Below are 21737 nucleotides of genomic sequence, written 5' to 3' on the forward strand. Positions count from 1 at the left end.
GCCAGAGAGCGTTCAGCTCCTTTTTGCCTACAAAAGAGCAGCCAGACAACCAGCAAGAGGCCTTGGATGTAACACAAGGTGATACTTACTTAGTCAGCCATTCTTCTTTTTTTCTTATAATTTTTTTAAACTAAGAAGTTATCAATTTCACAAAGAAAAGAGGAATTAAATTATCAAAGGGTCCTTTTCATAGGCCCAAACTATTTCCATTAGTTCAGCTAATGCAATTTGAAGTTTTCAAAAACACAAAATAATTACTTTTATAATCCTAAAATAGTTATTTCTAGAAAAATATAGTGCTTACTAGAAATTCATATATATTAGTTTAATGAAGGAAAGAAAATGATCGCTGGCATAGAATATAAAACTTTATATCCCAAATCGCTTCCAGATACTTACAGAAAGGCTCATTTAGCAACATTAACTTGATCATACTGTTTTGTGTTTAGAATTCTTTATTTGTATAATGTGGTATGTCAGCACTCAAGCAAAACAGATGCTATAATAAAAAACAATAGTTGCTGCATCTTGAAACAGAAAGATATATAAAAAACTTGGGTATGATATATTCAGTTTCATGAATTGAATACTAATGAAATCTAAATTCTTAAAATGCATGTCTCTTTTTTCTGATTTAATCCTTTTATATTTTCTACTCCTATATTAAAAACAAGATCTTAAACTTAAATTCACATTTTGTTTAATATTTTGCCTATGCATTTTAAACAAATCCAAAATTTAGTAGTTACTACAAAAATAAATGTAATCTCCAAAATTTAGTAGTTACTACAAAAATAAATGTAATCCCCAGGGTTGATCAAAGATTTAATCTGGCCAGATGGGGCAAACTTGAGAAAGATTTTGACTTTCCACTCTGTTTTGCAACAAGAAAGGCTGATTTTTTTTCCCTTTCTTTCTTTGTTAGAGAAACAGAGATCAGGCCATCCCCAGAGAAATGAGCAGGTGTGGCCATTTATAAGCATGTCTGCTTATATTACAAACCAGCATAAGAAAAGTTTGAGTTGGGTTGAAAAGATCTGCTAAACAGTTGTAATGTTTCACCCTAAATCCTATTTATTCAGTCAAGAGCTGATCAAGCTGGCAGTAAAATATCTAGTCTACCCAAACCTTTAAAGATCTTGTAATTTTATTTTTTATTTTCATCCTATCTTCAGTAGCAAGTGAATAGGTACACTTTGGTAATCCTTGCCTCTGGACAAGCACAGAATTTTTTTTTTTTTTTTGTCCTTTCTGAATGCCTAATAACAGAGCCTTGCTTCCTGTCTAATGATGAAAGGGTGGCAGTCAAGTTCTTTCTCTTAGTTTACTATAAAATTGAGGAATTTCATGGACCATTTTGAGAACAGAATCTTGCGCAATACTAGCTGTATTAAGTAAAGCACTTGTAAAAAAATAATTAGATAAGTTAAATGTGTTTAACCCGATTAATAAAAGTCCAGTTACTAAGACTGAAAGTAACACAGTTAAGCACAAAATATTTTGTTATTAAGGGTCGTAAAGGATATGGAATCATGGGTTTGTTGTTAGAAATAGGGTGCTTTGTTCTGCTATAAACACAAATTTAATGAGCAAAAGATGCAAACTACATTATTTGAAATAATGTATTTTTAGTTTTGTTAAAGCTTATTTCATGAAAATGTGTGTAGACATGTTTCTTAGATAGAAAGACTTTTCAATCTGTATTTTTCAACTGACTGAATAAAAATATCTAGTGTTATGAAGGACACCCATGGGTGGGTAATGATCTCAGCAGCTACACTGACAGTTTCTCATGTTCTAATTCACCTTCACAAATCCATGGCATCATTTTTTGGCTGGAGTAATGTCAGTTGGTGACATTTGCAGCAAGTATAAAAAGGACCCCCCATGGCAGCCATTTTTATTTGATTCTTAAGATCCAAAGGCTGCTGAAAGAACAATTGAATGAAGTTGAGGATTGGGAGAAGCTTGATTTTCTTTTTCTCTGTGAAATGAAACTCTAGTCTTTTTCTTCCCCTTCCCCTTGAAAGCAAAAGTCTGCTAGGGGGTTGTAGCTGTGTCAAAGCCGCTGGGATGCCACTGCTGATCACTTTAATTACTACGACTAAGGAGGATAAAATTAAAAGTAGCACCATTGAAGCAGTGGAAGAAAGCTTGCCTAGATGTCGGTGAACTGTGAAATATAAAAATTGCATACCAATACATTTTTATGGAAAGGAAACAAGGAATTACATTACTTATTCTTGAAGAGTTTGTCCTTAAATTGTTCAAGTTTTACTAGTGCATCTATCTATGGCAGATTGTAGACCATTTCGGAATGATAAGGAAAATAGTAACTTGATATCGTGTGAGGTGGACTAAATATTTTTTCAATTCATGTCCAGAGTGGTTAGTTCTGATCTATTTTCTGTATTTGAAAATACTTAAATTTGTTGTATTGAAATACAAGCTCTTTGCACCAGAACAAGACTCTTGCCTGATCCTGAAGATGTTAGCAAAGAGAAAAGTAAAGCTGAAATGCACTATGTTCAGCACTTTTGTGAAGGCTTATAATTTAAGGTTGGGAACCTAAGTTTTGAATGAATATAAGTAAGTTAGTTTCTCCTCATCTCTGTGTATTCAGTAACACAAAGGGTTACTGATTTGTAAAGCCCAAGAATAAGTAAAAAACTGGGTTTTTAAAAAAATCACAATTTAACAGTAGGGCCTCAGAAACATTCTCTGAACACTAGTTATGTGATAGATACGACTGATGCTTTGAAATCAGACAATGATTTTTCATTTTTACTATGCCATTTACAAGATATATGACCTTGGGCAGTGTATTTAAGTGTGATTCAATTTCTGTCAAATCAGAGAGATAGTAATTTACCTTGCAGAATTCTGACTACGAAATGAGACAACATGTGTGAAAATACTGTGTGCAGGCACAGAGGTAGTATTTACTAAAAAATCTGTTATAACTTGTTTTATAAAAAGATGGTTGTGGGGAGGGAGGCCTTCCAAAATTGCAGCTTTTATAAACCCTCCAAAGAGCGCATCCATTATACAAAAGCTAGACTATCCCACATAGTAGTTTAATTCCAAATAACACTATATAGAAAAAGGTAAATGTCATCAGACCCATTCATAGAAATAGGAAGCCTAACTACTTCAATTTACTTAAGTTTATTTAAACTAGGCAGGTAAATGGAAGATATATAAATTTCCTAATGTGTTCAATTTTTCAAGTGTACTTTTTCTTTTTAATGACAGCAGTCTTCTGAGTTACCTTACCTCTGCATCCCAGTGAAAAGATTCCTCTTTTTTTTTTTTTTTTTTTGTAGCAGACATAGTAAACAAATGATTTATTTCCAGCTGTGAGTTTTTGTCTTTGTTGAATGCAGGATAGTCAGAACAAATTGCAATAACACATGGGTCGGTTTAAACAAACCATTATTGTCAGAAATACTCATTATCTACATATTTGAGCAGTTTGTGCTGAATACCATACAAAAAAACTCATCATCCTTACTGCCTAGTCATTTTGTTCCTTTGACATAAACAGTATGTCTCTTCTGAGTAAAAGATCCATAGATTTTGTTGCTAACTAGTCTGTAAATATTACTGCAAAAATCAACTTCTAATGGAGCTTGTATATAAAAATTAAAATGAAATAGTTTTTCTTATAATGAATCTGGACATTAATATTATCAATTAAATTAAAAATTGTTGCATAATCAATTGCTATAATTACAAGCTTTTCCTTTTGACCTTAACAATTAACTTCTATTTTCTCAGTTGGTTCTTTGTCTTAAGGGAAGTTAATGGGTAAGAAAACAAACAACACAGATATGCCATCCCACTGGAGAGCTCTAGGCCCAAGCAAAATTGTCTCTGTGGTGTTAGGACATTAGTGGAAAAGTAAATCAAGGCAATCTGATAGGGAACTAGAATTCTGTCAATCAGGCTCAAGATTTTGTGCTGTGTCCATAAACTTTGTTTACTGTAGGGTTTTATGAGTTGTAACCTGCCCTTGCAGTCTGTTAATGAGGCTAAATCTTGCTACTTGAGAATTGAATTACAGCACACCTCTGGGCTAATGGTTATAAACAGAAAGTCCCATTAGGGCTGCATTCTGATTTGTTCATTTGCATTTTTTCTATTGTATAGAGAACAATGACGGGTAAATAGGTACAAACAAACAATTTACATGGAAATTGATAAAGTGTCCCTAATTAGTATTTAGAGTTGGTTTTATTAATGATTGCCTGTGTTAAATTGCACTCTTGGTAAGCTCTCAGAAACATTTGTAGATAGGAGTATTATTGGGGGAGGTGGGAGACCAAGAGGAGGTAGTAGCTTGTGAGAAAAAAAATTAGGTTCCCATTTCATATTTGGAAAGGTAGAATCATTTATTTCATTTTAACTCAGTTAAGATGACCCAAGACCACTTCATCTTAGTCTGAATCACCAAATTCCAGCTCTGCAAGAAGTTATTATTCACACAGTGAAATTCACTTAAACCCAGTTGCCTGAGGCATATCAAATAATGGTTTTTATTAGCACTCTTAACTTTTCTTAAGTTTGAAAGATGAAAGTTTAGTAAAAGCTCAATTTTCCTCAGTTGGTCATGTAATTTGATACTTTTGGGGATCAAATAGTTTGGTGGTTAAGAGCAAGGCCTCTGTACTCAGACAGACCCGGGCTGGACTCCCAGTTCTAACATCAGGTCTAGTTGGCGTGAATTTAGAATTCTAAACCTAAATATACTCATTGGTAAAAATCAGGGTGTGAAAATTAAATGAGATCATGCATATACAGCACTTAGCACATAAAAGCTAAGAAATATTCAGCAGCCATTACCAGAATCATCATTATTGAGCTTGATATTTTCCACGTTCTGAAATATTAGTAGTGAATTGAGGATTTATGCATATTATTTTCTTTTCCCGTCTTCAGTCTCACCCTGCCCGGTGCATTCTACTCCTCTAACTACAAATAAGCTTGTGTCTCTAAATACTAGGACAATTTCCCTTGAATGTTAAATCTCTCTTCTTTTGCTCCCACCACAACTACCACCCACCCTAGGAAACCTGCTATCTCATCTTTTCCTTCCTTCTCCCCAGATTATTTTTTAAAATAACTTTTAGGGGCGCCTGGGTGGCGCAGTCGGTTAAGCGTCCGACTTCAGCCAGGTCACGATCTCGCGGTCCGTGGGTTCGAGCCCCGCGTCGGGCTCTGGGCTGATGGCTCAGAGCCTGGAGCCTGTTTCCAATTCTGTGTCTCCCTCTCTCTCTGCCCCTCCCCCGTTCATGCTCTGTCTCTCTCTGTCCCAAAAATAAATAAACGTTGAAAAAAAAAATTTAAAATAACTTTTATTATAAGAGTAGTACATGTATATTATTGGAAATTAGTAAATGCAGACAAATGAAAGTAAGAAAACAAAAATATCACATTTCCACACCTAGATATCTCCATCATACCAACTTTGTGAATACACTTTGAAGTCTTTTTCTCTACATATGTATGTGTATTTATTTTGCCAAAATGATAAAATGAGGTTATTACTACATAAATTATTTTTTTTCAGTCAAATTGCATTTCCTCTCATTTAGTACGATGGTTATGTTCAAATTTTTGTAATTGATTCAGCAACGGCCCTTACAGCTGGTTTGTCCAAAATACTAGCTAACCTGGGATTATATGTTGTATCTATACAAATAGGACTATACAGTTAGGTTTCTTTTGGTGGTGATGGTGATTGGTTAGTTGGTTTTTGTTGTGTGATTATTTTTGTAACTTTCTTATTAAAATGACCAGGTCATTTATCCTCAATGTCATACCTTCTAGATTTACCTGGTTGCTTCCTTGCTGTGTCATTTATCATGTTTTTCTATCCCCTGTGTATAGGATACATTGGAAGTTATATTGAAAGGCTTAGTGGATTCATTTTAAACATTTGCGCTAGAATATTATTGGTGATGTGCGTTTCACGTGCTTCACATCAAAAAACGTATAACATATGGTTGACCCATCATTAATGATGCCAAGACTGACCAATAGATTAGTGGCCCCTAATCCCTGATTTCATTCTGATCTCTCCATTTACGAGTAGGCTTTCTCCTTGCCACTAGGAAATAATCTGTGTGGTGTTTCTTAAGCATATGTTCCAATTACTATTGCTGTGTAAAAGCTACCCCAAACTTAGTGGTATTAAAAAAAAAATTATTTTTGGGACGCCTGGGTGGCGCAGTCGGTTAAGCATCCGACTTCAGCCAGGTCACGATCTCGCGCTCCGTGAGTTCGAGCCCCGCGTCAGGCTCTGGGCTGATGGCTCGGAGCCTGGAGCCTATTTCCGATTCTGTGTCTCCCTCTCTCTCTGCCCCTCCCCCGTCCATGCTCTGTCTCTCTCTGTCCCAAAAATAAATAAAAACGTTGAAAAAAAAATTTTTTAAAAATAAAAAATAAAAAAAATAAAAAAAAAATTACTCTTATGCTCACAGATTCTGTGGGTCAGGACTTCAGACGGGACACACTGGGGATGCTTTGTCTCTGTTGCATATTGTCTGGGGCCTCCACTAGGAAAACTTGACCCTTGGGGTTGACTCAAAATGGCTAAAGGCTGACATCTTCTGAAGGCTTCTTCATTCACATGTCTGGTACATGGGCCAAGGAGACTCAAGGCTTAACTTCGCTGGCATGACAGCTGGGTTCCCAGAAAGTAAAAAATGCAGGAATTTCAAGAGAACTGGACAAAAAGGATATGGCCTTTCCTACCAAGCCTTGGAAATCACCCACAACACTGACATGTTCTACTGATTATAATACAAGTCACTAAAGCTGGCCCAGATTCGAGGGGGGAGGAATTAAATTTTACCTCTTAATGAGGGAGTAAAGTCACATTGCAGATAACATGTGGAATGAAAAACACTCTAATGGCTATCTTTGGAAAATATAGTCTGCCACAACATAATATGACTAGTTTCCCATCAGACATGTATCAAAGAGCTTAAATAGCTGTTGATAATCCATGCCGGAGTCATTCTTTTATGAATGGCAAAGTTATGTTTTTGTAATCTTACCTTTTAAAAATTATAGGTGGTATTATTTTATAAAATAGAGCTTTTGTTCATTGGCTGGGACTATTTAGTTACCCTAAAAGTGAGTTTTTACTGGCAGGACAAGATAATTGCTGGATTCTTTTCCTCTAATTGCCAATTTTCAGAGGAGTTATTTTAAAAACTGACTCAAATGAATTAATACATCCTTCTAAGAAACTTAAAAATTTTTTTCCCTTTATTCTTTTCCTCATTCCTTTTTTTTTTTTCACAAATCTTTTTTTTCTATGCCTAACGTGGGACACAAACTCATGACCCCAAGATTGACAGTCACATGCTCTACCAACTGAGTCAGGAACCCCCATCTAAGAACTTTTTGAATATCACATTGAATTGATGACTTTTCATTGATTCAATGTGTGATTTCATTGATTCAATTCACAGCAGTCATTGTGCTTTTTGATACTGAAATTGTTTCAGTTTGTTCACTAGGAGCTTCAAGCATGTCTCTGGGTCCATTTGATACCCCTATTAATCTACTCGTATTAATCTTGACAGCTCTCATTTCTAGCCATCTCAAAATGTGTGAAAGAATTGCCTAGGTTTGAGCTCCACCAATCTGTTATCTTCCTCTGTTCCTAATAATATTGCCTACTGAGTTTGGTTGCCCTTTTTAACATTCAGACTCACTAACCTATCACATTTACTACAGTTGTTTGTTCCCTTTATCTCCTGATACATGAGTGTTCTAGTTCTTCTCTTTATCTATCTCCTTTTCTCTTCTCATCTGAATACAGATATTTTCCACGTTTCAGTCAGTAGCTGCCCTTTTTCTTCATAGTGTCTCTTTAAACACTTTGATTTATCCCCGTGATTTCAGCTCTATAGTCCTAGTTTGACTTCACTTCTTAACATGAATTTCACTTTCCCATCTACCACCTAACATCTTCACTCAGATGTCCAGGCAGTCTCTCCAACCCAGTGACCCACCTAACTTCTAACTACCATCTCTTACCCCAAATGTCCTCTCCCTCCCTTCCTATTGTTCATTAGTTTATCTATTTTTATTTTTAGTGCCACAGTTTTGCTAGCTGCCCAAGTTTAAAACTTCTGAGTCAACTTCTTTCTTCCCTCCACATCTAATCAGTTACCAAGAATTGGTATGGGTACCAGTTCTACCTCTAATATATTCTTACAATGTCTCTCTCATTTCAGTTAGCATCATTCTACTTCTGGATCTCATTACATCTTCCTTGGACTATTATAAGAGCCTCCTACCTAGACTCTTTCCAGTTTCTCTATGCCACCCTATCTTGTATACTATTGTTAGATTCATCTTTCTCAAGTGACACCTGTGATTGGTCATTCTCCTAGACACCAAATAAACAAATAAAAAAACACAACACACAAAACCAAACTTTTAGAAAAATGTTTATCTATTTATTTTTGAGAGAGAACACAAGCAGAGGGGCAGAGAGAGGGAAACACAGAATCTGAAGTCAGTTCTGTTGAGAAGGAGGCATTTGTACAGAGTTAAAATGTAACTTGACAAATAGTTTCAAAAGTAATAACACACACACACACACACACACACACACACACAGTACTATAGTAACATAGATAAAGGAGACTTTATTCCACCAGTGGGGAGGAGGGAAGAATAGTTGGGAAATTTAGTGGATTTAAACTGAATCTTGAAAAATGGGTAGGAGTTAAATCAAATGAGAGAAGAACATTCCAAGAGGAAATGACATATTCAAATCCCTGGGTACATGAAACTACACTACACAAGCAATTCTATATAAATAGATGTGAACTTTTATGGAGGTTGGGAGAGGTTAAGGGAAGATAGCACTGTAAGGGTATGTTGAAGCCACATTATTTCAGGCTTTGTTTTGTTATGATGCCTTATTTTATATGTTTTCCAGTTTATAAAGCAATTTATAAATTCATGTCAATTATTATAATTCATAATACTCCTTTTTTAGTAGGCAGAAATTTTAGTTATTTAATACTCTGTAGTTTTTACTTAAATATTAAAAAAAACACATTAGATTTTATTTTGCCTTCTTTTTTCCTTTTTTTTTTTAATTTTGTTTACTGTTTATTTATTTTTGAGACAGAGAGAGACAGAGCATGAATGGGGGAGGGTCAGAGAGAGGGAGACACAGAATCTGAAACAGGCTCCAGGCTCTGAGCTGTCAGCACAGAGCCTGACACGGGGCTCGAACTCACAGACCGCGAGATCATGACCTGAGCCGAAGTCGGCCGCCCAACCGACTGAGCCACCCAGGCACCCCTTATTTTGCCTTCTTAATGAGCATTTAAGAGAAGAGAGACTTAGGAATGGGGATAGTGTATCAGTTATCCAATTCTGATTTTAAAACTGCCAACAACTATGACTTGTGGAACTAATATAGTGTCTCCATTTCTACTCCAGCCCCCTAAAAATTCTGTTTCATATATTTGATCATGTAGTGTAGCAGCCTTTTCTGCTATCAGAGATGTCTATTAGTGCTCTATACCTTTATTAGAAAACAGCAAGTTAAATTCTATTTTATAAAAATAAGGTATTAATTGAAATTGTTTTTGGTATTCTTTTTTTCTATAAGCCTGATTATTTTGTTAACAATAGCCCCTTCTATTTTCTCAATAATAAATATTGTCAAGCATTCTTTAAAGGCTAGTTTGAATTTTTAGCAGATATTTTAATACAATAATTTGTAAATATTTTTTTCAAAATCTGATTGTAGGATGTCTTTTAAAAATGGTGTGACATCCAACTGATATAGAGCATCTTATTTATAATGTGGGCCAAGCACCATGCTGTAAACCAGTTACTATCATGATGATCAGATTGAAAATGAAATTGCATTTCTGTCAATTACTGAGTTGGCAACTGTTCAATATATCTTAGCAGCAAGATGAAGAGCGACGTCGGCAGCTGAGAGAGAGAGCTCGTCAGCTAATAGCAGAAGCTCGATCTGGAGTGAAGATGTCAGAACTTCCCAGCTATGGTGAAATGGCTGCAGAAAAGTTGAAAGAAAGGTCAAAGGCATCTGGAGGTGAGTTAAAGAATCTTGTATCATATTCTACAGACAACCTAGAAATCTGCAGTGGACCTTTTGGGACTTTTTATTCTTACTTCAAAATGTTGCATCAAATACATAAAGTTTCTAACCTTTTGATATGTTGCAAAGAACCTATAGGAAGCTTAGTAAATCAGATGATAACTCTTGCTGTTTTCCAAATCAACTTTTTGGCTTAATTTTTACTTTCTTAGGAGTACTTTCTTAAAATATGATTTGGGAAAAAATTCATCTAGACTTTGGTTTATGATTCCCCATTACTATCCTCATTAATTATAGTTAGGAGTGAGTAAAATGCAATCAGGTCCTCAACACCTAGGTCACAAGACTTGTTAGTGGTGAGCTTTGGCATGAAAGAGTTTTGCTTTGAATTAGATCTTTAGAAAGTAGCTTTAACAATGATCTGGCCTTATAGCCTGACATGGAAGAATTTTTAGTAAGTCCCATATCCATTTCTTCTTAGTCTCCTTATTCTAAGAAGGTCTCCTTCAGTATCCGCAGAAATTATTCTAAGCTTGATGTTGGGACAAGGATTACGTATATAATTAAAGGCAATTTTGGTTTTGCCTCTTAATGCTCACCTTGGGCATCTTTAACTTGGAACTTTTTACATTTTTGTTTAAGAGGAGTATATTCAAGAGGCTTGTGGGTTTTTGTCTTTTTTTTTTTTTTTCCCAAAGGTGTATAACCTATTTATCTACCAAAACATGCCAGGTACTTGTCCTTAGTTAATCTTAGAATGCTAGGATCACTCTGAAGAGTAGGCAAGTGTGGACTTGAATAAGACCTTAGAGAACTGTAGCAGAGGTAAGCTATTTCTAGGTTGATGATAAGTTTCTTCTAAGTAAACTGAAATTTACTGCTGTTATTTCTAGTTGATTCCTTATATTAAAAACTTAGTGTTGTAGAGAATGCCAGCTAATGCCTGTAGTATATAACTTTATGTCTCATAAATCTGAAAGCTGCTTCCCTAAACAGCTGTGTGTCTGTTCCTCTGGTCTTGTCAGAATGTTTTTATCTTCTTAAAGCCTTCATCTTACTTTTCCACTCCCATCACTCAGAATTTTTAATGCAATTTCTACCGTCTCTTACTACAGTTTTATAGTAACATCAGCAACTACTCATGGCTACACACTTATATAATACTATCATAATTTGCTTTTATAACTATTAATAACAAGATGTTTCTTTGGTATCAGAAAAATTCCAGGTATTCTAAGTAAGTTGTAAAAATCTTTGCCTCCTTGTATCTTGGAATACAGAAAAAAAATTATATTCTTAACCCTTCAGATAAAATGTTCTAAAACTACTAATGCTCCCTTCCTGTGGCATTATAAACCCATAGGAGAACAGTAATAATAGGATAGAGAGGTATCCAGTGTCTCTCTTATTTTTTTCTCAGTGGTGAGCAAATAATAACACTATTTTAAATAAGCTGTAAACTCTGGGAAGGCTAAGAATTAAAAGTTTTAATTATTAATTATTACTATTTGTATATAGTTTGGTTAATATTAAAATGAAGCCTCAGGGTTCAGGCAGATGTCACTGGAGAACAACAAAGGCGTTATCATAGACCATGAGTGGAGCTCACTCTCAAGTCTTCTCCAGCACTGGTGCTGACTGTCTCTCAATGCTCTCTTGTCCATGTAGTACCCTCCTGATCTGTTCTTTCGATGAGCTCTACCAACTTTATCCCTTCTCATTTTTTCTTTCTCCTCCTAGTCTAAGGTGGCACTTAATCTACTGTTTAGAAGACTCAAGCACACTGATAATTCATTTTTTTCTTTCTTGTATCTATTTTTATATCTTTTAAATCTATTTTATTTTTATGGATAAACTCTTTGCCCCCATCAATCAGGTATCTGCCTTCTAATAGTCAAAGCCAAGCTTTTCTGCATCTGTGGAGAGTCATAGGAAGGGTCATCTGTGTAATTCGTCTTATCACTAACATCCAATTCCAGTTGAGGCTAAGCCAGGACTAGACTAGATGGAGAGACTTCCATCAGTGTGACAACCCAAAGAATGCATATCTTCCCTACTTGGTAACTAGGGAATGTGAAGACCTGATTTTGGCATCATTTAACAGTCAACAGTCAACAAAGTAAATAAAAGACAAGTGAGGATTGGACCTGCAGAATCCAGGATTAGATTCATTCTAGCAAAGAAGTGTAGACTAGAACAGGGAAAGCCAGGTGAAATGAAGATGGGATGGGATTCACCAGATACCTTATGAAGACTTGTCAAAGCTAGACTGTGTTCCCTAAGAACCAGAGTGATCAGGATCCGTTTCACCTGTGGGATACACTGTATTTTGGATATTGAAGGCAGCCACATATCAGATGGTAGGCTCTTAATCAGAGCTAAGGTTGACCTACTACAAGTGGAACAGGGCTATTGCCTGATGGATATCGGTCTGTCTTCATAAATATGGAGCAGACTAGGTCTGCTCAGAAGCTGTTGAGGCTGGGAGTAGGGGAAGAGACCTTTAGGACAAGGGAGAGGGTAAAATTCCTGCCTGAAATTCAACCATTATACATACGCATTAATCTAGTGAGCCATGATAGTCACTGTGCTAGGCCAGGATTTAGCAAACTTCCTGAAAAAGGCTAGAGTAGAGGGGCGCCTGGGTGGCTCAGTTGGTTAAGCGTCCGACTTCGGCTCAGGTCATGATCTCACAGTTTGTGAGTTCAAGCCTTGCATCAGGCTCTGTGCTGATAGCTCAAAACCTGGAGCCTGCTTCAGATTCTGTCTCTGTCTTTCTCTGCCTCTCTCTCTCTCTCTCTCTCTCTCTCTCTCTCTCTCTCTCAAAAATAAATAAAATGTTTAAAAAGGGGGAAAAAAAAGCTAGAGTCAATATTTTAGGCTTTGAAGGCTATATGGTCTCTATTTAAACTATTCACTTCTGCCCTTGTTACCTGAAAGTAGCCTTGAACATTATGTAAATTAATGGATGTGCTAGTTATTTACCCCAAAACTATAGTGGCTAGATTTTGCCCCCATGCTATAGTTTGCTGACCTTTGCATAGCAAATTAGAAATTCACTTGGATTCACAAGAGTCTAATTCCTAAGGGAAAATGACCTTATGAGGTTGATAAGTCAGGGGGAAAATTAACAAATTAGTATCTACTCTTCCACTGTCTAGTGGGAATCATCAGGTCTGAATAAGGAATAGTGTGAAAGTGGAGAGAAATTAGTAGGGACCAGCCTAGATGGAGGATGAGGATGGGAAGATTTTGGAAGCAGTGATCCAGAGGAACAACGGAGGGAGTGGTCAAGAGTTGAAATAATAATGTGGAAGCATAGGCTGGGGAATGTGTTAAACACGATTGTTACTCAAACTCAATGCTTGCTTGAAACACTTGCTTTTTTCTTTTCTCAAGCAGCAACCTGCCTTAGTGAGGAAAGTAAACTTAATAAGTTTGAAGTGAGGCATATTCAGCTTCATGGTGTCCACAGAAAATATACACAAAGCATTTTAAGCCAGGTATATAGCCATATATTCAAGCAACCCACTTGCATCCTCTTGCAACCAGAAATAGCCTAATTCTTGTGAAATAACAGAATCATATCTGTCCAAGGAGCTATAGCTTTTACTTGTCTTCCTTTTGACTTAATTTTAGGGCATATGAGAGAATCAGGTGATAATGTGCATACTACATGTTGTTTTCAATTTCTGCATCATTCTGTAGTTGTAGACCTATAATTTTAAAATCCTGGTTCTAGGGGACGCCTGGGTGGCTCAGTCAGTTAAGTGTCGGACTTTGGTCCAGGTCATGGTCTCACAGCTTGTGAGTCTGAGCCCGCATCGGGCTCTGTGCTGACAGCTCAGAGCCTGGAGCCTGCTTCGGATTCTGTGTCTCCCTCTCTTTCTGCCCCTCCCTCACTCACACTCTGTCTCTCTGTCAAAAATAAACATTAATATCCACTTAAAAAGAAATCCTGGTTCTATGTAGCAAACTTGTGGGTTCATTTTATTATATTGATCTTTACTTGACAAGGTGTAGGTATTTGGGGACAAAGTTTGGTACTTTCATTTTTAGCTGTATAGTGTTGTGGTTGGAGAGTATGGCCTGAATTTCTGCTTTGGGAGTTAATAAGTTTTTATTTTGACAAATTAAATGTTAACTTTTTGTTAATGGTCCACTGACACTTGGAAAAAGGTATCCATCCTGTTTTAAGATTATATTATGTCGTATCTTTATTATATGTTATATGGTATATTAAATATATATATTTTATTCATTGTACATATGTGTTTATTCTATAGCTTATCACTTTGGTTTGAGTTAGGTTAGTGTCATTTAACTTTTACACTGACATTGTTGCCTCTCTTTGATTTATATAAAGTAGTGTTACTTTGTTTTTGCATTTCAAGTGTATAAAGGAAATGTTTTTTTTTAAATTTTGTCCATGAATATGTTTGTATTCTGTCTTATCTTCATTTCAGTTATGGCAAATAGATTTATCTAAATTTGCTAAACCAAAATGAAATATTGTAGGTCTTCAATAATTTTTATATTCAGCTTCTGTTAATAATTATGTTTGCATTGCGTTTTCTGTCTTATGTTTGATTTTATTATCAAACATTGATATTTGTTTGATAATTGTTATATTATAAATAACTACATATAATATATATTATGAATAACAAATATTGTTACCTATAATAACAAGTTTTTTTTTTTTTTAATTTTTTTTTCAACATTTTTATTTATTTTTGGGACAGAGAGAGACAGAGCATGAACGGGGGAGGGGCAGAGAGAGAGGGAGACACAGAATCGGAAACAGGCTCCAGGCTCTGAGCCATCAGCCCAGAGCCCGACGCGGGGCTCGAACTCACAGACCACGAGATCGTGACCTGGCTGAAGTCGGACGCTTAACCGACTGTGCCACCCAGGCGCCCCAATAACAAGTTATTAATTTTATAGGAGACTTCAGTGAGAATTAAAAAATCATGATACAAGTGAGAAAATTTTTTCTGAACGTATTTTCTGAAGTTTTTTCTAAATATGTTTTTATGATCACTTCAGCTTCTTTTTGTGAAAGTGTGGATATTCTTTTTTTACCATCACCAGATACCCTGTTTTTCCATTTAATTTATTTATAAATGATAAGTGTTGTAAGACTAGCCTTATTGCTGTGCTGTGAATCATATCACTGGGATTCCCATTTTGCTTATAGTGCTGCTCAGTGTTATCCAATCTCCTTTTATCTTTTCCTACCTACATTATATGTGCCATATTTATAAACCAACTTCTGTTGGGTCTCTCATTTAGTTTCTACCATCCTCACCCGCTGGGTTTTCAGTGATTAGCCATAAAGATGGATGGATGGATGGATGGATGGATGGATGGATGGATGGATGGATAGATAGATGTCATACACATAATATGTAATATCTTTCACAAACACACATGCACTTTGTTTCTGCTAGAATGCATTTAGACTATTACCACAGGTGTGAAGAAATGTGTTGTAACAGTAACTGTTGAAAAGAATTCAAGGGATTGGGCTAAAACTGAAATCAGGGAATGAAAAGTAGAAATCCATTCTTAAGAAGACTTGAGCTGCGTAGATCAGTTTTTTACTCTTGCTTTCTCAAATAGTAATCCTTTTATCTAAGGTTAACAATACATATATAAACACTCAGCATTGTTCATGAGTGGTAGTGTAAATAGAGTTCACTTAGCTGGAAATAAAATGAATGGCACCTATTTAACGTGACACTGGAACCCAGTATACATGGATAATGAAGGGAAATACAATTTTCTGCATATCCCTGAAAACTGAAAGTACCCATATCTGACCACATTTCCAGACTCAGCATTTCTTTTCATAGCAATGCCATCCTTTTAGTCACTCAGACTGGAAGGTCAATTTTGATGTCTGCTTCACCCTTCTCCTTCTCAGTATTTCTCCCCAACCACCCAGTATCCCATCAGTAGTTTTCAAATTGCATTATACCCACTTCCAATTCTTGTATAGTAGGTTGGGCTCTCTGTGCTGCTTGCCTGGAGGTTATAACAGTCTCTGACCTTGATTTCCTTTCAGTTCTCCAGTCTGACATCTAGGTCAGCAATCTCACTCACATCAAGGATGATGTCACATACATTGTACACTTCTGTGGGAAATCCTTAGACCACTTTTTCTTTCACATAGGAAGGCATATCAGACTGTAAGCAAGAGTGATATTTTAGGAATAATAGTAAAGCCATTGTAATTTATAAAAGTCATAAACTTCATTGCTTATATTACTATTAATTATTTTACACATATTTCACAACTGATTACAATAAGACACTTCGATAGAAAATTACTTTATAGACTACTCTTAAAAAAGAGTTCAGTGCTGATCATGTTAGAACACCAGTATCTCTCCATTCTTAACAAGTAAAATTTAAACTTCCCATTCTGCCCTTCAAGGCCCTCTGCAGTTTTACCTTTCAAGTCTTACCTCACATTATTTCCCTTTAAAATGCTTTGGAGGTGCCTAGGTGGTTCAGTCTGTAAGTGTCTGACTTCAGCTCGGGTCATGATCTCACAGTTCATGAGTTCAAGCTCCGCATTGGGCTTTGTGCTGACAGCTCACAGCCTGGAGCCTGCTGCAGATTCTGTGTCTCCTCTCTCTGCACCTACCCCGCTCAGGCTCTGTCTGTCTGTCTGTCTCTCTCTCTCTCTCCCAAAAATAAATAAACGTTAAAAAATTTTTTTTTAATTTTAAATGCTTCGAAGGTTAATGCTTCTGAAGAACAATTCCTGGTACTGTTGGCAAAGAGAAATCTTTTCATTTTTTGAATTTGCTCTGTAACTTATTTTTATCCCATAACACTTACCCGTTGTATATGGTTTTGTAATCACTTGAACGTATATCTTTAAGGTGGAATAAGATAAACTCGGTATCTCCTCAACATCTAGCAGTGTTTTGTAAATTGTAGATACAATATGTAGTAGAAGTTTCTGGAATAAATAAATGAATGAATGTTGAATTTTGTGCTTTCACTCTAGATTAATTATGGTCAGTAATAATTAGTAGAGGCTAGTTGGCAGCAACACTCTAAAAACTACTAATAGTGAACTAACTCTGACGGAGTAATACAAGGAAGTCTTATAAACACTTTCTTAGTCCTCAGGAAATACTTGTCCATTCGCGTTTACTGCAAAATTACTTAGAGAAGAATTTTTAAGGATAATGAAAATGCTAACATTTATGAAATTAGTTGTGCTAGGGGCGCCTGGGTGGCTCAGTCAGTTGAGCGTCCGACTTCGGCTCAGGTCATGATCTCGTGGTCCGTGAGTTCGAGCCCCGCGTCAGGCTCTGTGCTGACCGCCCAGAGCCTGGAGCCTGTTTCAGATTCTGTGTCTCCCTCTCTCTCTGTCCCTCCCCCGTTCATGCTCTGTCTCTCTCTGTCTCAAAAATAAATAAACATTAAAAAAAATTAAAAAAAAAAATTAGTTGTGCTAATAAGCACAACTGAATAGAAAATATCTCTCAACTGATTGTACTTAAATAATGTAGCCAAGTATAATGCCTTGGCAATTTGAAAGCATTTAGCAATGTTTTTCCCTAGGGGAATTTATTAATCTTTTTTTTTCTTTGTTGTGTTCTTATAAATGACATATATAGTATATGTGGGATGTCTTCAATAAAAGTAAACTATTGTTATTAATATTAATGATCATAATAAGTATTTACTTGGGAAGGCCCAAAATCAAACACAAAGGTATACAGGGAAAAGGACAAATATCAAAGGATGAAGCCAAAAGTATAGAATTTTGGAATTTCTCACTTGAAATGATGTTGGAATACCTCATTATTGATAAAAGCTGCCCAATAAAAGGTTAATGGTAGTGTACTAGGGATATTCTTTAACTTTCAGGACTAGACAGGTATTTCTCCAAAAGGTACACTGCCTGTCAGTAACAGAATTTAAAGCTAAACCTCTTACATGCAAATCAGATTATTGCTGTGCTTTTTCAAATGCATAAAATTCAAAATTACTTAACCCAGTTTTATCACTTGGATTTAGAAAGGAAAAAGTATATTAAAAAAAACTTAATGTAAAAAAAAAAAAACCTCAACTAATTGTGACCCAAAACGTTTTACTAAGGGTATAAAAACTAGCGTGACTTCCTCATTTCCGTGTATTTAATTTTCAATACTAACTTTTTTCAGCTTTCAGTCTCCCAAGATGTACTGTTCTAATTGTTTCTGAACTTTCTTTTGCATTAGGTACTGTCTGTTCCAGTCTCAATCATGTCTCTTAATTTATCCATAATGATTTCATGATAATATTCATTAATAGTGGAAAAGCACTCAAGTCTTCATACGAATGATATAAATATAGCTACAAGTTTATGTAGAAGGATTTGTTTCTTTATACATTTATATCTCATAACTGCTAAAAAGGTGAAATCTAGAAATATTATTTGATGACTTTATTAGTAAACCAACTTTATTTTTGAATGTCTGTTGTTAGAAATTACTTACACATTACATTTTAAAATATAGGGACTTGATGAGCTCAGTGATTCAGAGACCGCATGTGACAAATTGTCAAAACCTTTGTAACTTCTTTGATGTGACAATTCATCTTTGACATATGAATGTAAAATACAAATGTTAATCCAGTAGTGAAAAGTGACTTAAAACTGATTTCTTGCTGATCTGTGTCAGACTATATTTGAATAACTGTCATTAAAATACTGGGTTTTCTACTTTAGTGTTTTGGATGAATGATATAAAATAGAATAATATACTAACATTATTGCTACATGTTCCTACAGATGAAAATGATAATATTGAGATAGATACTAACGAGGAGATTCCTGAAGGCTTTGTTGTAGGAGGTGGAGATGAACTTACTAACTTAGAAAATGACCTTGATACTCCCGGTAATTTCAAATTATAAATATTTTGCATCCTGCTGCATGGCACACTTTATAATTATATTTTTATTATTACCTCATCAATAATGATAATAAATTCTTTCTGTAGCTTTATACATCTTATGCCCTCACAAATAATTTAGCTAAGTCCACGTTCCATCAATTTTATGTTATTTTGTTTTAGATTTAGTGTTAAAATTAGCAATACAATTGGAATAAATTATAGTTTGCATTCTCTTATTACTAAAGTTCATTTTTATATTTTATGTTATATGAGACAACTTATAGGCATTCAAACATTGGTTCCCATCTCAGCATAAATATTTTGATGTGATGTTGTAAGGTATAGATGCAGTATCTATGGAATACTTCAAATGTAAACCTCAACCATGGATCAGATTTTCTGACTTGGTTTAGAATTGATAGTCTTACTTGTAATATTATTTTGCAAATTTTGTGCTTACTTTAAATATTTACATAGTACTAATAAATTAATTTACACTATTTAATAACTAATTACAATAAGACACTTTGAAAACTGCTTATACAGACTGCTACTAATCTCATATCTTATGTCAGTAAATATTATACCAATAATCACTGAGTTGGTGTTTAAAATATAAAATACTCTTGCTTTAAAAGTTGAGCGTTCTAGATGCATTACCTTTATAAGTCAGCGTCAGATAGTAATCAAAAGCTTTGTATACCTGAGAGGTTCCATAAATGCTTATTGAATTGAATTCTTCTAGCAGTAAAAAGTGTTTGGCAATCTCTCTAGACTTAAAAGTGAGGAAGTGAGGTCCCTAATATTTATCTTTTCCTGTAAAAATCTAAAGGGAGTGAAAACGGGTATTCTTTTTCCTAACCCTGGCATGTTCCTGCAGTGCTAACCTGTTTTATTTCTTCTTCTGTTTGAAACCTGGTGTTATTTCTCCAAAATATAATCAGCTAAAGACTTCCTGACTTTAGGGAGCACCCAAGAAAACCCATGCCCTTTCTCAGTCACTCCTTCATGGCCTAGTGTTAAGCTACACTTTTACTAAATGGAAATCAGTATATTTATAATTGTGCAAATCCAGGAAGATGCTGATATTTAAGGAAAAAATTTAAATGTTTAACCCAAAATTAGGACTACCTTTTATTTCTTTCTATTTAAAATATAGTAGATTTCTTTTTTCTTTTTTCTTTTTGGAAAAGATTGTTGTTGCTTACCCACCCCCTTACCACAACCACCACTGAAGGCTTTATCAGAAACCAGTAACACTACTGCTGAGGGCATTTATAGGTATAGAATTAAAGCCTCAAGATTCGGTTTATGGAAGTATAAAATCATTGACAGTAAATGATACATATTTTCTGATTTTGCAGTAGAGTATGAAGATAGGAAAAATTAGTCATTTCTTAGGTAAGGTGGGGGGGATTTTCTCATTTTAGTTACAGCAACTTGGTGGGCTACTTTAATGTTTGGTTAATATTAGGGCTAAGGGCACCTGGCTGGCTTAGTTGGAGAGCATGTGACTCTAGATCTCAGGGTCATGAGTTAGATCCCCACGTTAGACACAGAGATTACTTAAAAAAATAATAAAACAAATTTTTAAAAAAATGAAAGTGACACTTCCAATACTTCCATTCACATTAAAAATATATATATTAGGGTTAACCAGCTTGACTCTTGTCCTTTTTAAAAACTCCTACTTCATGTATGTCAAACAAAACACTCTCAGTCTTTTTGGTTTTGGAGTTAAGTAAAACATTGTTTACAACTCTCAGGCATGCCAGTAAGTGTTGGCCTGTACATAGGACAGACTTTCCTATCCACACTATAGTTTAGTTCATGGCAATAAGAAATAGGAGTGCAAATTGGAATCTGGAAGCATGTAGCATGTTTTATGATTTTGAGCCTTTCTTTATTTTCCCCAAAATTCTTTTTTTAATATGTATATAAAAGTCATAATGTTTTAATAATAAATTGTTTAATCTTTATCTTGATTTGACCATAGTTCATCAGATATTGTTTAAAAGAGAAGCCTGGCAATATAAACTGACCAATTTGCATGAAAGTAATGATAATAGCATTTATTAAGAGTCTTATAATTAGAAAACTTATTAATCTTTATGAAAAATATCATTCACCAAATGGTTGGCATGTCTTTTAACAACCATTTTATTAAACAGTTCCTTTGAGTGAATTTGTTTAAATATAATTATTTGTTTCCATTTGTTTCTGAATTATTTTATTATTAAAGATTAGTGTACTTGCTAAAATTAATTTGAAATTATTTATTTTAAAAGTTGTAGCTATGTTTTATTTATTTTAAATTTCTATCCATAATTATTATATTCCAAAATATGATTGTTGTGTTTCTGCCCTCTAATTCTAAGGTATTTGTTAAACATATGCCCTATTTCAATGCTGGGTATAAATGTACACACTTCAACATTGATTCCAACAATGTATACATGACTGAGTCATGTTGAGAACTTGTTTTAATATGGTATTATGTGTATAAATTTAATATACTAGAAGAATTGAAAATGAAATAATGTAACAAGAGTAAATTGTATTGCCCTTTCTAGATATCTACTTTGTAGATAGTTTGTTTTATTATGTATAACCTATGCAGTTACTTATATAAATGTATACATCGAATGCAGGCTTAGGTTTTCAGGTAAACATAGCTACTATTAACTATATGATGCAACTGAATGGTCTTAAGGTAT

General features: G+C 34.9%; 1 protein-coding gene across 11 annotated transcripts in view; it reads left to right on the top strand.

The window, feature by feature from the left end:
• EHBP1 (EH domain binding protein 1) overlaps positions 1 to 21737 on the top strand; it is a 372579-nt gene that overhangs the window by 300208 nt on the left and 50634 nt on the right. For 7 of the 11 annotated variants that reach the window (XM_047852777.1, XM_047852775.1, XM_047852780.1 and 4 more), the window contains 2 exons: positions 9958 to 10105; positions 18915 to 19022. In XM_047852777.1, coding sequence (XP_047708733.1) covers positions 9958 to 10105; positions 18915 to 19022 — 256 coding nt within the window. The remainder of the gene's footprint in view (positions 1 to 9957; positions 10106 to 18914; positions 19023 to 21737) is intronic. The other 4 variants (XM_047852782.1, XM_047852783.1, XM_047852779.1 and 1 more) reach the window with 3 other exon arrangements.

The sequence above is a fragment of the Prionailurus viverrinus genome, chromosome A3, assembly GCF_022837055.1.
Source record: "Prionailurus viverrinus isolate Anna chromosome A3, UM_Priviv_1.0, whole genome shotgun sequence".
In the NCBI taxonomy this organism is placed as follows: domain Eukaryota; kingdom Metazoa; phylum Chordata; class Mammalia; order Carnivora; family Felidae; genus Prionailurus; species Prionailurus viverrinus.